Here is an 18379-nt window from a genome sequence, read left to right on the forward strand (position 1 = left end):
GCACAGCCAGCTCTGTGCCCTGTCCTGTCCATGCACAGCCAGCTTTGTGCCCTGTCCTGTCCATGCACAGCCAGCTCTGTGCCCTGTCCTGTCCCTGGCACAGCCAGCTCTGTGCCCTCCTGCCCTGACACAGCCACAGGAAGCTCAGAGGGATGGAGGGGCTGAGCCTGGCCAGGCAGGGCAGCGTTCTGTGCCATGTTCTGTGCCATGTTCTGTGCCCTTCACCCTAGCCTGACCCTGCAGGGGAACTGCTGGGCTGCTCCTGGGGCTGCTCCTGCTCTCCTGGCAGGTGGGGAGGCTCCTGGTGCAGGAAGGCATTGGCATGTGAGCTCTTGGCTGTGGCTCAGGGATTGCTCCTGATCAAAGCCCCAGTGCATCCCCAGGCAGTGATGTGGGACATCTGAGGGGCTGTCCAGGAGTGGTTGGAAGGAACATTCCAGGGAAGGTCTGGAGCAGCATCAGTCGTGCCTGGGAAGATGGGAGCCTCCTAAAGGCAGTGCCAGACAGGAGTGGGAATGCTGCTGTGCAGCCAGGAGGAGAAGGCTGCAGGAATGCAAGGCACAGATGAGGAGCAAACCCTGTCACAGATAAATGGGGAGTGACACCTGGGACACGCCTCTTGTCGGTTCTTTGCAGGTTGTATAGAGAAAGCAAAGATCATGGGAGCAAAATGTTTGCTTTCTATTATTTTTATTATTTGTAAGGAGTGATTGACAGGGAAGGAAAGCCCACTTTGGCTCTAAGCATGCCAGAGTGGTTGGAAAGCAGTGTTTGGCTGCTGGGCTGTGGCAGCCAGGACCAGCCTGCTGCAGTCTGGAGTTTTAACCTGGAGCACAGTGGGCAACACCTTGGAGCTCTGGGGGCCCCTGCATGTCACTGCTGTCACACAGAGGAGCTGCATGGGAAGTGCCTGTGGATACCTGGGCAGAGAGTGCCAGCAGGAACTCAGCCATGAGCCTGGGAAGTGCTTCAGGGCAGCAGCTCAGAGTGAGCTTTGTTCCTCTCTGTGAGGACTGCAGCTGTGGGCAGGAGGTGCCTTTCTGGGCACAGTAAAGCCCTGAAGAGAATTCAGAGTGGCAGTGCTGGGTTCCGAGGTGAGAGAAGGAAACCAAGCCCTCAGGAGGAGTTGATCGAGGAATGTGGAGCGGGCTGGCACACCAGGAACCCACTCTGGGCTGCAGATGGCTGGAGACAACCTGCAGAGCTGTTGAATTATTAATGCCAACTTGAAGGAGTTCTTTGCATTCTGCTGCTTCTCTTGCTGTGGAGAAGAACACAGAGATTTTTTTTTTTTCCGTAACAATTTATTTATCTTAAACTTTACATTTAAAAAAAATTCCTTGAAACGGAAAGCTCTTCTTTTAAGATGCTTTACCTTGCAAGTGGTGCAGGAGCTGAAGGGGCAGCAGGGAACTCTGTTCCCCTGGCTGGGGGAAAGTCCTGTCCAGGTGGGATATGGTGAGAACCATTCCTTCAGGAGCCTGGCGTTGGTTCTCTGCAGCTGTGAGGGAGTGCAAGGTCAAGGCTTGGTCTGCCTGTTCAGTACCCTCAGCCTTTTCTGCTTTCAGAAACTGATTTCAGAACCCTTAGCCCTTTGTGATTTCAGACTGATTTCAGAACCCTCAGCCTTTTCTGATTTCAGAACCCTCGGCCTTTTCTGATTTCAGAACCCTCAGCCTTTTCTGCTTTCAGAAACTGATTTCAGAACTTTCAGCCTTTTCTGCTTTCATACTGATTGCAGGCTGATTTCCACTGCTCCTCAGTGGAAGGTGGTGCCAGAGCCCCGGGGATGATGCAGGACAGATGTCACCACTTGTCACCTCTCAGCTGGGAGCCCAAAAAAAGGGAAGTTTGGCAAAGAGCAAACAGGAACCTCTGGTGTTGCAGAGTGAACTGAGCTCAAGGGAGAACAATGTTTCCTCCTGTTGAATGTTGCTGTTCCTGCTCTCTCTGGAGACCTCCTTGATGGAACATTGCATGTCAGGTCTCCAAAGGAGCCCACAGTCAGGAGTTACCTGAGGAACACCTCGCTGGTGGGGAAGAGATTTGTGTTAAATCTGTAAATGTGGGTAGAGAAAAATGTGAAAAAAAAGGCTTCAAGGAGGGAATGAATTTCCTGCACAAGCAGGAAATTGAGCCTCCTGGCCAGAGAGGGTTTTCAAATGAGACTCACACGAGGATTTGGAATTTGGAAATTTGTCCCAGGATCTGTGTTTAATGCTGATAAGTTCATCCTCAACTCTGTAAAATAATGTAGCTGTATATATTTCAGTTTAATGCTGACTTAATCTTGTGTTTGTATTAACTCCCAGAAGCAATTTGAACTCACTGGCATAAACCCAGGCAGGTTTCTAACACTTGAGTGTTCATCTGGGTAATGTTTAAGCAGAAAGTTTTCAGCTTGCAAATTGCAGTGTGAAAATCAAATATTAATGGGGTCTAAAACGTCCAGTCTGAGATGTACCACAAAATGCAGAATTTCTCATAAATGCACTGACTTGTTCTTGGTATTACTTGAACTAGAATATGAAGCAGTTCTGTGGCTCTGAGTTCCAAACCTGGTCTCACTCAGGCTGAAATAAATGGGTGTCTTGGTGTCAGCTTGGCCTGGAGTCACTCCCAGAGATGCCTCAGTGGGGACAGGTGGGTTCCTGGGATGATAAAACTTCACGTTTTCAATCAAACCCAGAAGAACATAATGGTTTCTTCCTAGCTGAAAATACCTGCAGATATTGCACTGTACTCACCTGCAGATCTGTTTGGCCTCTAAATGAAATAGGAGGTGAATTAGGAATATTTTAGAAGGTCTTTAGCATAAGATGTAAATTTTAGTGTCAAATGCTTTAATAAGCAGCTTCTCTCCCAGCAGACACAGAACTCCCTCTGCTCCCCCAGTCCCATTTCTGATGGCTTTGGGATGAATTCTCTGCCATCACTTCTCAGGAAGAGCATTTTACCCGAGTGGATTTGGCCATTTAAGGATTGCAGGTTCTGACCCAGTGTTATTAAATCACTGGAAATCGGATGCAGTACAAGCTGGGGAGTTGTAGCCCATTTTTTAACATACAAATGACACTCCAAAGTGCAGAGCCCACAGTAAGAGCTGCTGTGGTTTGATCTTGAGCCTTTGCTGACAAAGCATTTTGGATATTGGTTTTCTTACAAACTCGCCAAATGTTCTCCTGCTTCATTTTTTAATTCTAACAAAAATCCATGGAAATGTATTCTGATGGATATACTCCTGAAACGGGGGAAAGAAAATTTCCACTGTCTTAATGACAGATGAGAATGTCCTCATGCTGCTTGCATTAGGAACCTTTAAATATGCAGTGAAGTTTCTGGTGTGTTCCAAAAGAGTTTAGAAATGGGAAAAGCATTATTGGGTTTTTTTTGATCAGTCACCTGCATTGTCCCCCCAAACCCTTGCTGAGCCTGGGCTGAGCCCAGCGTGGGCAGCAGGGCCAGGGATTGTCCCCTCTGCCCCTCAGGTGAGACCCCACCTGCAGAGCTGCCCCAGCACGGGCAGGAGCTGGAGCTGCTGCAGAGCCCAGGGAGGCTCCAGGATGATGCCAGGGATGGAGCAGCTCTGCTGGGAGGAGAGGCTGGCACAGCTGGCACTGCTCACCTGGGCAGGAGAAGCTTTGGGGTGAGCTCAGTGTGGCCTCAGAGAGGCGGGCACAGCTGGCACAGCTGGCACTGCTCACCTGGGCAGGAGAAGCTTTGGGGTGAGCTCAGTGTGGCCTCAGAGAGGCGGGCACAGCTGGCACAGCTGGCACTGCTCACCTGGGCAGGAGAAGCTTTGGGGTGAGCTCAGTGTGGCCTCAGAGAGGCGGGCACAGCTGGCACAGCTGGCATTGCTCACCTGGGCAGGAGAAGCTTTGGGGTGAGCTCAGTGTGGCCTTGCAGGGCCTGAAGGAGCTGACAAGAAATGCAGAGAGAGACAATTTCCAAGGGATGGAGTGCCAGGACAGAGGGAATGGCTTCTCACTGCCAGAGGGCAGGGCTGGACGGGATATTGAGGAAAAAGTGCTCCCTGTGAGGAGTGGTGAGAGGGATGAGCTGTGGCTCTCAGGGTGTGCTCCTGCTAGCAGAGCACACGGTGTGCAGTGCAAGGCTTTCCATCCTTCAGGGGAGGTGGCAGAGGGGAAATCACCCCATTTGTCTCTGGGATCAATTCCTGTTCCTCTCATGGCTTTGCTGTCAGTTTTCCAGGAGAAACACTTATTTAAAAGCCCGAACCTGGGAATGGAAAATAAATGCCAGCCTGTTCAGCATGAACCACCAATCAGGCGTTACCAGCAAAATACTGAACAATAAGTCAGTATTAGAGTGCAAATGGGAAACAATAAATAAATGAGATGGAGAAGATTGCTTGGCAGGATACTTTCTCTTGCAAGAGTGATTTATGTGTTTCCAGGTCTAATAAGTCATTTTGTGTGTAGTTTTCTGTGTTTCCCTGGGGTGTTGGGCGTGTGTGTGGCAGCGTGGGATGGCTCTGGCAGTGTTCATGCCCTGCCACCCTGCAGCTCCCTGGCTTCCCTGGGGAGCTGGCAGTGCCTGGGCTGTCTGGGGAGGTGTCCCCAGGGCAGGGCAGGGGCTGTGCAGTGCCCAGGGGGGTTTGGGGGGTGGTTTTGGGGGCTCCAGGGCACTCTGAGCTGCTCAGGGCAGTCAAGGTCTGCAGGACTGGGCTGCACCTTGCAGCTGCCCCTGGTTCTGCTTTTTGTGGGATGTCCCTCATGATGACAAAGGGCTCTAAGGCACATGTCCTGGGTGCTGAACTGCAGCTCTGGGCTTCCACCCCATCCATGGGCAAATTCTGATCAGGGAATTCCTGCCCAGGCTCCTGTTTCCATGTCCTGAGTGCTGAGCTGCAGCTCTGGGCTCCCACCCCATCCATGAGCAAATCCAGATCAGGGAATTCCTGTTTCCAACCCTGTGCTGCAGAGTGCTGGGTGATTCCTGGCACGAGGAGCTCCTACAGGATTGCAGGGTTTGTTAGCCAGAGCAGGGCTTGGGATGAAGCCATAAACCACAGTTCTTGCTGGTTTTTTATTCCATGTTCCCATCATGGCCATGGGAGTGAGGAAACACTGCAGGATTTCTGTCCTGGTGTCGAGCCTGTGAATGGTGTCTGGCTGCTCCACTTTCTGGATAAATTACACATTTATGTGGCTCTAGGGTTTTCCCTAAGTGTGAAATTTGGGATTTTTTTCCCCTGCTGTTGTGCATTGCACGGAGCACCGTGGGGAGGTGGGGATGTGGGTGGCCTTGCTGCAGGCAAGCCCTGAATGCCTGGAATCACTGAGAGACTCATCACTGCTTCTGTTTTCCTCCTCTGGTTTGGGTGTTGGCATGAGGGAATCTAGGAAAAAACCCATAAAGATGTGAAGTGATGATTTCCAGGCAGTATTTTTGGCTGGCCAAGGTGGTTGGTCATTGGTTTAATGCAGGTTTTGGGTCCCAGGTGGGGCTGGCTGGGTTTGGGTTGGGTACATTTGGGGTGCCTGGGTGGGATAAGCCCAAGTGGAGCAGCAGCTGGAGCCAGGATTCCTCCTTACAGGGCTCTCCCAGAAAACCCAACATGTGAAGAAACCAAAATAAAAAATGCACTAAATATCTTTGTTTTGGTGTGTTTGTTTGTTTGATTTTTTTCACGATTCTGTTTGTCACTTGGGGGTTTTTCCATTGTAATTCTTTTAGTTTCAATATTAGAGATCACACGCTGCATTATAATATTGGTCAGGGGCCCTGAATAGCATTGCCTCATGATTTAATAATGTGGTTCAGTTGGACAATGGCTAATTTAAGATGAGCAGCAGAAGTTCACTGGGATCCATTTCCATGCTCAGAAAGAGAAGAATGGGCTCTGGAAATAATAACAAAAATAGTAACATGGAGTCTAAGTACTGTTCTAATAAAAAAGATGAAAAATTTCATCAGTCAGGCCTTGCTTAAAATAGTCCATGTGCAAGAGCAGGTAGGAGAGGTTGGTTGAAGCCCTGCAGAAGTTCTGGGGAGGTGAAGTTTGGAGCCCAGGGCGTTGCTGTTGCTGCTCTAAGGCTGTGCTCTTGTCTTTGCAGATGAAGACTGTCAGTGTTGCCTTAGTTTTGTGCCTCAACGTCGGCGTGGACCCCCCAGACGTGGTGAAAACAACTCCCTGTGCCCGCCTGGAGTGCTGGATTGGTGAGTGCCCAGAGCCCCAGGCTCCCCTGGTCTCACAGACACAGAATCCATCCCAGAATTGTGCATTGCCAGGGCTTGAGAATGGGCTGAGCAGAAGGAAGTGTGGGATCTGATTTTTCTCTGGGTTAATGAAGAGTCCAGCTCCACCTGCTGCCATGGGTCATCTCTCCTACTGTGTTCTGAAACGAGATACCGTGGAGAAAAACAGCTGTTAATGAGCTGCTTTGCTTTCTTGTAATTGTTTTAGATTTATAAATACCTGAAGGAAATCTCTGAGCAGAGAAACCTTCAGAGTGCTGGGATCTGCAGGGCTTTCCATGCCCCTTCCCTGCCTCAGCCAGCAGAGCAGTGAGCTCTGTGAAACACCTTGCTGTGTTTTGAGGTGGCTGCTCTGGGCCTGTTTTAATTGGAATCATTCAGAAGACCTGGAATTGTTCCCAAGGATGTCTTGCCAGCAGTTCCAGCACCTGGGTTTGCTACTTTCATGCAGCATTGCACTCAATTCCTAGTTTTTTTGTGGAGAAATTAAAAGTTCCCTTGGTTTTGGAGAAAAAAGTCTAATTATCAAGATGAGACAATTCTGAAGTAATATTAGAAGGAAATATCTTGTGTACAGAAGCTTTCTCAGGTTTGGTTTTTCTCTAGGAATTGGGAATGCTCAGCCTGCAGCACATCCCTGTAATCCTCAGCTCAGGGCTCTGACAGCCCCAGGGGCAAAGTGATCACTGCACAAACAGAATCTCTTTACAAACTTCCAGCAGGTTTTCTAACCCTGCCTTACCTGCTTTGTGAATCACAGCACCTCAGGTTTTTAACCTGAAATGCTGATGGAAGCCCTGAGCAGGCACAAGCAGGTGCCTGAGAGCAGAGCACAGCCCTGATGTCTCATTGGTACACGAGCAGAGGAGCATTGCAGAGGCATTTAAATAAAGTCATTAGTGCCTATCATTAGCAAAGAGAATTTTGAATGCACTTTTGTAATTAAATTTTCAGTTTGTTTATGTACACAAGTGCTCCTTCTACTTCCAGCCAACTTGAAATTTCTGAAAAAGGTAATTGGGGAAATATCTGATGGTTTTGTGTCATCGGTTTCAGGAGCGGGGGGGGGGGGCAGAAATGTCTGTGCCACATGTGCAGGGGCTGGGGAGCTCTCTGGGGTGCAATTGCTGCTGTTCACACCTGAGCTGGGGTCCCAGCTGGTCACCCCTGGTGACAAATGGCCTCTGAGCAGAGCCACGTGCAGCTCCTGCTGCACCTTCCACGTGCAGCTTTGATTCAGAAAAGAAAAATAACTCAAAATCCTGCCTTCATCCTGCTTCATTACATTTTGTTTCTAACAAAAGTATATTTGCAAAAACTGGGAAAAAAACCCTTCACTGATCTGGTTTAGTGCTTTTAAAATAATTGATATTAAATAGGAAAATATTAGCTTGTAGGGTTTTTTTTTCAAGAAAACTTGTTAATTGTTTAATTATATGTCCATGGTGTTTGAATAAAGCACATGGCCTGGAATTGTATTGCTATGTATGGATTGTGGTAATTATCTAGCAATAAAATTAACTTCTTAAATATTACAAATGGCACACAATCTCTGCAAAGGAAGCAAAGGAAGTAAATGAAGCAGGATTTTGCATTCATCAACAGAAAATGTTTGTCATCAAATATTTAACCAATTTGAGTTCTTGTCATTATTTACAATAGAAACCTTATTTCATTATTAAAAGAAACAAATGCAATGCCTCTCCTGTCTTTGAAAACAAAACTCTGTTCAGCACCTCAGTGAGAGAAATCTTCCACATCTGACAGTCTGTAATGGAACTGGATTTTTGTTGGACTGAGGAATTTGGGGATAATTTTTGGGTGCTGCCTCCAAGTAAATTCCAGGAGGAACAAGGTGTTAGTGAGTTTGATGATGAAAGGAACCTGCATGAAAACATGCCTGAGAGATGCACTGGGCTGAAACTGCTGCTGTGTGTTCTGTTCCCAGATCCTCTGTCCATGGGGCCTCAGAAAGCTCTGGAGACCATCGGGGCCAACCTGCAGAAGCAGTATGAGAACTGGCAGCCCAGGGTGAGTGTGGGCTGCTCCTGGGGCTCCCCTGCCTGGGAGCCTGGGCTCTCTCTGCTCCAGGGCTGGAGCCTCTCCTCCACCCAGCCTGGGGGTTTTTCCCAAGGGTTTCCAAGGGTATTTATGTTTTGGAGCTTTTATGGCAGATATTTGTGTACAGTTAAGACAAGAGAATTTCCTTTTTGTGTCTTTCCTTGTGGCACATTGACAATTTTCAAATCTCAACAGCTCGAGAATTTAGCAGAAAATTCAAAAAGCACCTGAAATCAAACAGGAGAAAAAGCATCTTGGAGCAAAGGTGAAAACAACCCATTTTGTGTGCTCTGTGCTGGGGAGGAGGCCAGCTCAGGAGCAGCAGGCTCCCTGCGTGGGCCTGGTGGAGGCAATCCCAGAGCTGGGCTGGTTCCCTGGTTCCTGCAGGAAAGCACAGCCCTGACACATTGCAAAGCCAAACACGTCCTGCTTTATTGCACTCCACAGGGCTCTGGAGCTTTCTGCAGTAATAAAGAGAAGTTGGTGTGCCATCTGCAATAAAACAATAGCAGCATTATTGAATTTCCTAGAGCTTTCATATAAATACTAATACATCCAGTTTGGTCTGTTTCTTGGGGGCTTGGAATGGTTGAGGAGTGGATGGAAGGAAGACAATTTGGGGGAAACCAGGCAGTCTGGAGAAAAGAGCAAATCATAACCATCTTCTGAAATAGCTGCTATGCCTGGGCTGGAGCTGCTGCCATCAGCACCTTGTTGGGAATGCACAAGGGGTGCTAATTGCTGGCATGGATGGTGGCAGTGGTGACCACTGTGTGACCAGTCCTGTGGCACTGCTGCCAGCCAGTCCTTCTGTTCAAACGTCCCCCTTTCTGCTCAACACAAACAGCTTTTCTGTAAGAAAACTGCACGAGGGGTAAAACATGAAAATTCCTTGTGTCTGGAAGCTCCCAGGCTTCACAGCTGATGGATATTTCCTTCCAGGTCTTATTGAGCCCCTTTCTAAATAATTTATCAGCTTGCCATTGCTTGAAGTATTTGTTCTGATTAAATTTAAGACTTTGCTTTATTGTTGTGTAGCTACATAAATTTGTGTGCTGCGGGAGTAGAAACCACTTCAGCTGTTGTTTCCTCTGCAAAATCCTGCAGTTAAGCAATATTCAGTCATTTCATGCAGTTCTCAAATGAAGATTGTACTGGGGGAGAGGGTAGGAGATGACAGAGCTGTGGGCTCGATCTGTCTTGATAAAGACTGCCCTGAACAAGTACAGAGTTCTTGCAATTCAGTGCAGATATAATTGAGATGCTGGTGAAAAAGTGGAAGGAAAACAGAGACAGCTCTACACTAACACCCCCTTGGGCTTGGGGCTTAAGTTTTACTGGCCAGGGAGCAGGTTAAAGCTGAGGGTAATCTGGAAAGAGGCTCAATTACAGGGATCAAAGGGGCTGCTTAAGCAGCTGAGAATGGAAGGAAAGAAGAGAGTGAAAGTGAAGAGCACAGGGACCGGTAATGCCTGAGAGAGGGGGAACCTTCCCTGGGGCAGCTCCTGTGCTCTGGGACCTGCGGGCACTGGGGAGGGAATGGAGGGAATGGCTGCAGGAGCTGGCAGCACCAGGAAAGGAGACACAATTGCCCAGAATAAAATAACTGGAGTTTCTGTGGGATGCTGCTAGCTGTGGGATGCTCTGTATTTGAAATATTCAGGTAAGGAATCGATCATGGTGGAATGGGATTTCTCAGCTGCTGACCCCATTCAGTACACCTGCCTGTGGGAGGTGTAGCCCTGTATTTAAAATATTTAAATAAGGAATTGATCATGTTGGAATGGGATTTCTCAGCTGCTGACCCCCTTCAGTACCCCTGCAGAACCCTGCCTGTGGGAGGTGCAGCTCTGTATTTAAAATATTTAGGTAATCATGTTGAAATTTGATTTCTCAGCTGCTGACCCCCTTCAGTACCCCTGCCTGTGTGAGGTGCAGCCCTGTAGCAGGTACCCAGCCAGGGCACAGCTTTGCTGTGCTGGCAGGGAGCAGCAAATATTTCCCTGTTGTTGGGCTGTAAATTCAGATTTCTTGGCAGCACTGCACCTTGTGCCACTGCAAAGCAGGGACTAGCCTTAGCTGAAGAGTCAAGAGCCTTTGCAAACAGGGCTGTGAGCTGCCAGTGCTGCTGCAGTGGGATGGTTTATGGGATGCAGGAGCTGGTGGGGATTTTTGTGAGCAGGAGTTACTGCTCTGCAAGCCCAGTCTGGCAGTGGAGCTGGGCCCTGGGCTGCAGCCCTGCAGGCTGGCTGGGCAGCATCAAGGGGCTCTGCTGGCTGGGGCACTGAGTTCCCTGCACCCTCCAGGCTGTGTGTCAAGCACCCTGTGTGCCCTGATCCCTGCTCAGAGCCTCAGGGATGAGCCAGGGATGGATTTGCTGCCTGGCTTTGCTCCCCTGTTCTCCTGCTGGCCATCTCCTGCCCAGCCAGCCCAGGGCCCTGTGCCTCCATCCCTGTGGGTGTGCAGTGCAGCCAAAGGCTGGGCTTGGATGAGGCACAGTTTACATAATTCAGGACCTGCTATGAAGTAGTCTGGACCATATGCTTATTAAATTTGCATGAAATTATAGATTTTTTTTTCTCTCTTTGTTAGGTCTGGCTTTTGGCCAGGTTCTCCCTTTAACTCCAAACTGACCAGAGCACTCACAGGAGTTTTTCCTCCCTCCTCAATAATTTTGCTGCTTCTGTTGGGATTTCCCTGGTGCACAGATCCCAGTGGCACTCCTGCACCAGCTGCTTTTTGCAGTCCTCTCCTTTATTCTCTGATGAGCTTTCCCAGTGCTGCCAGCAAGGCCAAAGTCTGCAGTTCATAACCATTCCTAGGAGAGGTGAGAAGGATGCAGACACTCAGCTCCTGCGTGGCTCCAGCTGAGATGTTGCACTGGGATATTTTGTTCAGAGACCTTCCATCTGCAGGGCACTTTTTCTGTGGAATGAGGGGTTTTTACATCCTCTGAGAAGCAGCTGAATGCAGTGTGAGTGTAGCTCTGTAGGATTGACCCCAAAGCAGTGATTTGCCATCAGCACTCCCTCTGCACCAACCCACACCAGCGAGGCCAAGGGACTGAGCCACCACATCCCCCTTACACCCACTTGCCTGCATAAAACAAAGTCAATTACAGTATTGATTTTTTAATTCAAGTGCTACGGTTTTGCCTCCCTTTTTCTTCTCTCAGTTTCCTCCTTTTTCTCTAAGAGAGTCGTTGGGGCTGTGTTAATTCTCTCCTGGAAGGAGCTGATTTCATTAGAGCTGAATGGATTATACCTGAATGGGCATCCCTGGGGTGAGGGAGATCTCTGAGCCATGAAGAGGGATGGAAATCCTGCATGGGGAAGGGACTGGGGAAATCTAGAAGACAAGATTAAATAAACTTTTAGGAAGCCTTTGGGAAGGGTGGTTGAAAGCAAGTGCTGGTGTTTGGGAGTGCCTGCAGCTGGAACATGGCAGTGCTGCTGCTGCTCCTTGGGCAGCTTGTGGAGAAAGGGCTTTCCCATTCCTCTCTGATCCAGTCTCACCCGTTGTGTGCTGCCTCCTGTCTGCACCAGTGAGTGATGGTCTCTGAGGGCACATCTCCCACAATATGGATAAATTATCTCTTTTGTGGCAGGCCTTCAAGGAAACAGTGATTTTCTGATCAAACAGGCTGCTTCTCCCTCTCTTCTAGTCTGCTTCCCAACAGTTTTCTCTTCATTTCAAAGGAAGTACAGCCAAGATACTTGAAGTGGATCATTGAAAGGCTCTACCTTTTAGTGCATGTTGTCTGTTGTTGATGCTGTTGTTCCCCTCATTAGAGATCTCTGGGCTTTGATTCGGTGTCTGAGGTTTCATTCCTTCATTGCTTTTTTCTGCCTAATTAATTGGGAAGTTGCTGCTGCACATCAAAGGGGGAGCATTTCCTAAAGAGTAACTACTTAAGCATGAAAACTAATTGAACACATGACCTAATTATTGGTCTCTCAGTGAGTCATACTTTTCCTTTATTTCTGTAGGGTTTTTCTTTTAAAACAACAGCAAATACTAATTGCTCCTGCAGAAGAAATACTGTGGAATTCCAAAGGGGAACATGGAAAAACTGGTACTTGGTCTCCAGTAGGAGATATCTGCAGATGTAGGAACATGCAAGAAGAAAATGAATAGGAAGGAAAAAACCAAAAAGAGAGTGTGACCTTGTTTAACAAAACCAGGTTTTCCTTAGAGGACTATGTTTGTTGGTTTTCATTTCCCAACAGCCTCTTGAATTTGGCAGCTATTTCAGGCTCTGCAAAATTCTGCTGTATCAATCCTTTGCTGTCTTGTTAAAGATCAACTGTCTTCAGCACAAACCAGCAGGGCTTTTTTTTCAGGGGAAAAAAAAAGTCTGCCACAGAAGTGGAGTCAACAAGTCTAATTGTGAAACCCAATTATTGGTGTTCTCCTTCTGTCTGAAACCTGTCGTGGTCAGAGTGTCACTGTCAGCCAGGGGCTGCCTGTGGAAGCACTGGGCCAGGAAAGCACAGATTTCAGGTTTCAGGGGTGGTAAAGGATGAACCCACTCTTGAATGCCTTGGGAATATGGGGAAAATGAGGAGAAATGAGTCAGTGGTTGTAATTTTCTCCTTGGTGGCTCTCTAGGTGCTCTGCATCCCAACCCTGCCTCAGCATGGCCTGGCTGGGGGGAGCTGGAGCTCACCTGGCAGGTGGGGAGAGCCTCACCTGGGCCTCCTCCTGCCTGCTCTGGGAGCAGCTGTGCCTGGAAGGGCTCCTGGAGCAGGCATAACTGAGGATTTGGGAATTGGCTGTGCCAGGGAGGAGCTCCCTGCTGCAGCTCTGAGTACAGCTCATGTTTGAATGCTTTTGATAGTGAGAAAAAAAAAACCTGCTAAATCTTTAACACACCACTGAAAGTGGAAACTGTGAAATTGCAGCAGTAGTGTACTTAATACTGATTTTTTAGAGATTCTCCTGGAAAAATGAGTCACAAAAAGGAAAAAGAGTTGGAGGCATGGAGTGCTGTGGGGAAGTGTGTTCAGAGCTGCAGAGAGCAGGCAGTGGCATTGGGCTGTTCTGGGAGCTGAGCTGGCCATGCACTGCAGGCAGCGGGGCTGGCACTCTGGAACTAAGTCAGCAAACTTGCAAAGTCACTTCAGTGGCAAAATCTGAAATCCTGTGGGTCTCTGCACCTGCTGCAGGGCTGGAGTTCTGTGGGCAGGGTGTGCTGGAAGGAGGGAGATCACCCAGCAGCTGAACTCCTGCTCAAAGCCCTCGCCTTCCCCTCCACACTTCTGGCAATAACTTCATTTCCCATGTTTTATTCTTCATGTCTGTTTTGGTTTGTGCTCTGCCATCAGAATGGGGCCAGAATTGGCAGGGAGGAAGGTTTGTGCTTTTGAGGGTGCTTTCCTGTGACCATTGATGTCAGCTTGTCAGAGATGGGAAGAAAGAGCTGACAGGAAAAGGCTCTTGGAGAGAAAAGCAGCTCTGCCTGGCAAAGCTGATTAACGTGTTTCTGTAATTACCACCCAGCTCGGGGTGACCTATTTAAAAGCACCTTGGCTTTGTGTTGGGGGGAGTGCAGAATCCCAGGGATGGGGGACAGGGAGGAGGAGCCTCCTGCAGATCCCTTGGCAGCACCCTGGTGCTCTGTGCCCAGTAAATGCACCTGGATCCACTGGGCAGGGATGCAGGGCTGGACACTGGCACAGGCCAAGGATGCTGCATTGGGAGCTCCCTGCTAACAGACACCACCAGTTCTGTGCAGAACTCAGAGATAAAGAGGAAACTCTTCACATTGTTATTTATATTCCTGCTCCTCTCTAAGGCAGAATGAGGAAATCCTGAGGTGCTTTGGTTTGAACTCCTTTCCTGTGGAGATTAACAAGGCGTAAGCCTTGGAATGATTGGCTTTCCTTCTCCTGACTCATTAAGGTGTTTTTAATCAGAAAATTGCTTCATTAAGCAATTACTTTGCAATCAGAGGAGCACTGAAATTACTAAACAATTATTTAGTATTGAGAAGATGAAGTTCTTGCCCTGCAGGGCCCCAGCCTTGCAGCTCCTCCCTGGAGCACGATGCACTTGGGCCAGGGTGTAAAGACAGCCAGTCTGAGAATTCACCAGTTTGTTACTGGTTACCAGTTTGTGCTCCTGCAGCCTCAACTGGGCTCCCAGTAAGATCCAGATTTCTGTTTAACAAACAAGAAGGTGCAGAGCCTTTAAAGAGCTCATGAAACTGAGGTTCTAGAGAAGGAATGGAGCTGTCACTGATGCTTAGCAGTTAGGTTGTTTGACTAAGCAGGTTTGAAGGATGTGACCTGAGGTGTTCCTAAAATCCTGTTAGGGCACCCTGTGATGTGACCCATCGAGCTGTCACAGGGCTGAGGTGCAGATCTGCCATATGAGAAGCAGATTTGAGTTCTTTTACCATTCCCTCTGTTTAAAAGCAAGCAATTATTTACAGAGCCCTCTCAGAATGGTTATTTGAGCAGAGAGGGAAGGATTTGTACCAAACACAGGAGGCTGGTGGGTGGAATTTCTGTGAACTTTGGCACAAACCTGCAGTGTGAAGCAGCTTGTAACTGCTGAGGAACACACCTGTCTTGTGGATGTATTGTAGCAGCAACTCAAGGTTGGTTGTCCTGATTTTTGTCTTCCCTGTCAACATCAGTTCTCATGAACAAACTGCTCCAAGGCTTTTTTTTTTGGAAGTGTTATTGGATCCTGAGCCTGCACAGTGAGGATTAGGTACTTTGGAATTCATTTCACATTGGACTTGAAAGCAAGGTCAGAGACTGCAGAGGGAAGGTAAAGTCCCCACTGCTGGCTGCAGGCACAGGAGGGGATGTGCCAGGCTCAGAGCTGGACCCTGCCACCTTCCTGTCCTGGCACCAGCAGCTCCAGCAGCCTCGGGCTGCTCCAGGGGGAATCAGCACGGGGGAGATGGAGAGGGGCTTGAAATGCACCCAGATATCTGCAGAGGACTTGCCTCAGACTGGCAGGAGCCTCCCTCTGCCTTAGTTTAGTATTTAAATTAAAGCATCTTGAAGTTACAGTTTGTCTTTGCTATAATGAATATTTTTCAAGTTAGCAATGACTAATAATTTTATCAGTAATGTTTTCTCCTGGCCTGTGTTAACCAGGTTAAGCTGCTGCCTGTAACGTCAGTTTGGGATTTCCAGCACACTCCCTTGTACTTAAATATGCAGTTTTTATTATCTTGGCTTAATCCTCATGAATTTGCATCAGGGTAATTTTATGTGCCCACAGCCTAAAATTAAAACACCTTAAAGGAGGTGGTGTTTTGTTTTTTTTTTTAATATGAAATTAAGAAGCTTGGAGTCAGTGGATATGGTTCAGAATAATTTGCATTTGCATGATATGTCCAACCCAAGAGTTATTGTGGCCATATCAGCGTGGGCTTGAGGTGATTGGGTTTGTGATTGATGGGCAGTGGGGATGAGCTGCAGCCACTTCTTACAGGGCTGAGTTATCTCTGAGCTTATCACACAACAGGCTCGGGGTGTGTCTGCCCCCTGGGCTCTGCAGGCTGCCCTGGGATCCTGCTGGGTTCTGGGCTGGGATCCTACCTGGCCTTGCTGGATCCTGCCCTGGCACTGCTGGGTCCTGCCCTGGCACTGCTGGGTCCTGCCCTGGGATCCTGCCCTGGCACTGCTGGGATCCTGCCCTGGGATCCCGCCCTGGGATCCAGCCCTGGGATGTTTATTGTGGAACTGTGCAAACCCAAGAGTGTTCACGTGCAGCTGGAGATTTGTCTGTCCTCTGCTGTGTCTCCAAAGCTGGTGTAAATGCAGGATCCCAAATCTTGCTTTGATGCAGGAAAAGAGCTGTGGTTCAGTCAGTATTGAAGTGAAATCAGGGGGCGGTGCAGGGCTGGGTTGTTAACCACTGTTTTGGATGAACCAAAGAACAAAGTATTTTTGTTTGGGAGTGAAGCCTGTAGTTTTTCACTAGAACAGCTTCCCCCTCAGCAGGCCTGGAAGCAGGCCAGCAGGCAGCACATGGAGACAAACCCTGTAGTAATGGACTGGGGAAGGGAAATGGGTGAGTACAGCACAAGGGGCAGTGCAAATCCTCCTGCAGAGCTCTGCTGAGCCCTGCCCTTGGCAGGCAGAGCTCCTGCCCCCTCCCTGCCAGGGATGGTTGGGGCTGTGCTGGATGAGTCAGCCTACAAAACAGATCCTCCTGGAGCTTCCCAGAGCCTTCCCTCCATGGACAAAATTAGGGATTCTCCCCACCTGCCTGTTTTATCAGCAAGTCTTTATATATGGACTTTCCTCCAAATCTGTGTTGAGATCTTGTTAAATATCCTCTGGGAATCCAAATGGGTTTATATCAAAAAGATGTTTCCTCTCATCTCTATGCTCTTTGATTTCTTCAGGAGACTCTACAAGATAAGAGTTTGATTTGAAAAGTCTGGCTTCTCATTAGAGATGCTGAATGGGCTCTTCCCCAAAGTGTTTGTTCATGGTTCTGTTTATTTATTATTATTCCACCAACGTGCCCAGCGCAGGGCTCAGCCTGGATTTCCTCTGGATTCCTTTGAAAACTGATGTCATTCTTCCTGCTTTCCCCTTTCCTGGTACCCAGGTGCTTTCAGAGGGATTTTACCATCTCCAGGTGATGCTCAGTAATTCAGTAATTGAGATAACTCCGTTTATACTTTTTAGTTCCTGGAAATGGGATGGGGTTGTTGGAACTGGGGGGTCTCACTGTGTCACCCACAGTGCTTGGGGATGGCTGCACCAGCTCTGGGCTTCTCAGCTTGCTGGAATTGTCTGGTCCTATCTTGGATTTTCCTTTTTTCTTTTTGGTCATGTTCCTGTTCGTTGCTTAGATGCTCCAATGTGTTCAGGAGATTTCAAAAGTAAAATATAATGGTGCTGCTTTGCTCTGTGCACCACATGTTCATCCTGGCTGTGAATTTTTGACATATATGTGCCTGTTTTATGTGTCTGAGCCCCACTTTGTTCCAGACACTCTCAGGAACACGTTGCATCAAACTGGCAGCTGCCTCATGCAAAGTGGAACATGAATTAATTCAATTTTATGCTCTTCACTTAAAGAAAACTTAATCCAGGATTTTTAGTGTTCATCTTTAGCAGGTCTTCAAGCATCTCTGTCTGGGGGTGGTTTTATCCTTTGCCTTAGAGTGAGATATTTGCCTTAGTGTGGCTGAACTTCCCAGGGAAGAGCAGGGATGCTGCTCCAGGATGGAGCCCTGAGCAGCAGGGCTGGGTTTGTAACACAGCCAGGAGAGCTGTGTGCAACCTGCCCACCCTTGCCCTGGAAGCTGCTGGTGCCATTCCTCTTGGGTTTTAGTCTCTTACTTCTTTGGGAGGCTTCTTATAGTGGAGTTTTTCCAAGTTGGGCATTGTTCCAAAACCCCTCTCTTGGAATAATTAGCTTGCTTTGATTCCTTTTAATTAAATCATGTGGAGTAGGCTGGCTGTGTGCATGGCAGAGTCACAGGTTTAATGTCTTCTCTGCTGTTGGAAACTGGGATGCAGATCTGCTCCAAGAGGCAGCTGCACCCTGGGCTGCTCCTGGGGGTCTGGATTAGGAAGAAGCATTGCTGAGGATGAGGGAAAGCTGCATCTCAGAATCTGGGATCCACCTTGGGGAGCCTTTGCTGACAGCCCAGGATGTGCAGGTGACGGGTTCTGCACTGGGATAACTGGGTGGGACTGGTTCCTCCAGGAAATCCCACCCAGCAGGAAAGGAAACCTTCCAGTTGCAGGGTTTGTCCATGTCCTGCAGGTGTGGAATCATGGAATTGGCTTGGAGGGACCCTACAGACCCCCCAGAGCAGCAGTTCAAGGGGGAGCATTGGAACCTCAAACACTGCAGCTGAATTGCCTCTGCTTTATTTCTTTCACTCACCACATGCAGTGCCTTGTGTGTGCCACTTGCATTTGGGATTCTTTGTCACCCAGAAGCTGTTTTAAAAAACCCAATCTCCAGCCAAATAAAGCTTTTATATCTCATTATGGATTCTGGGTAGGAGCATCCTTCTTCTGCAAGGAGGTGTAAAAGGCAGTTTCAGTATAAAATACTGAATGTTGGAGTAGTTTTTTTCTGTGGATAAATTTGGAACACATTC

The 18379-nt window shown here is 48.3% G+C and overlaps 1 protein-coding gene across 2 annotated transcripts in view; it reads left to right on the forward strand.

Moving 5' to 3' along the window:
* The window catches only part of RPTOR (regulatory associated protein of MTOR complex 1), a 105682-nt gene that overhangs the window by 6052 nt on the left and 81251 nt on the right, over positions 1–18379 (forward strand). For both annotated transcript variants that reach the window (XM_031064651.1, XM_031064652.1), the window contains exons 2-3: positions 6081–6183; positions 8171–8253. In XM_031064651.1, coding sequence (XP_030920511.1) covers positions 6081–6183; positions 8171–8253 — 186 coding nt within the window. The remainder of the gene's footprint in view (positions 1–6080; positions 6184–8170; positions 8254–18379) is intronic.

The sequence above is a fragment of the Geospiza fortis genome, unplaced genomic scaffold (assembly GCF_000277835.1).
Source record: "Geospiza fortis unplaced genomic scaffold, GeoFor_1.0 scaffold546, whole genome shotgun sequence".
Taxonomy (NCBI): Eukaryota; Metazoa; Chordata; class Aves; order Passeriformes; family Thraupidae; genus Geospiza; species Geospiza fortis.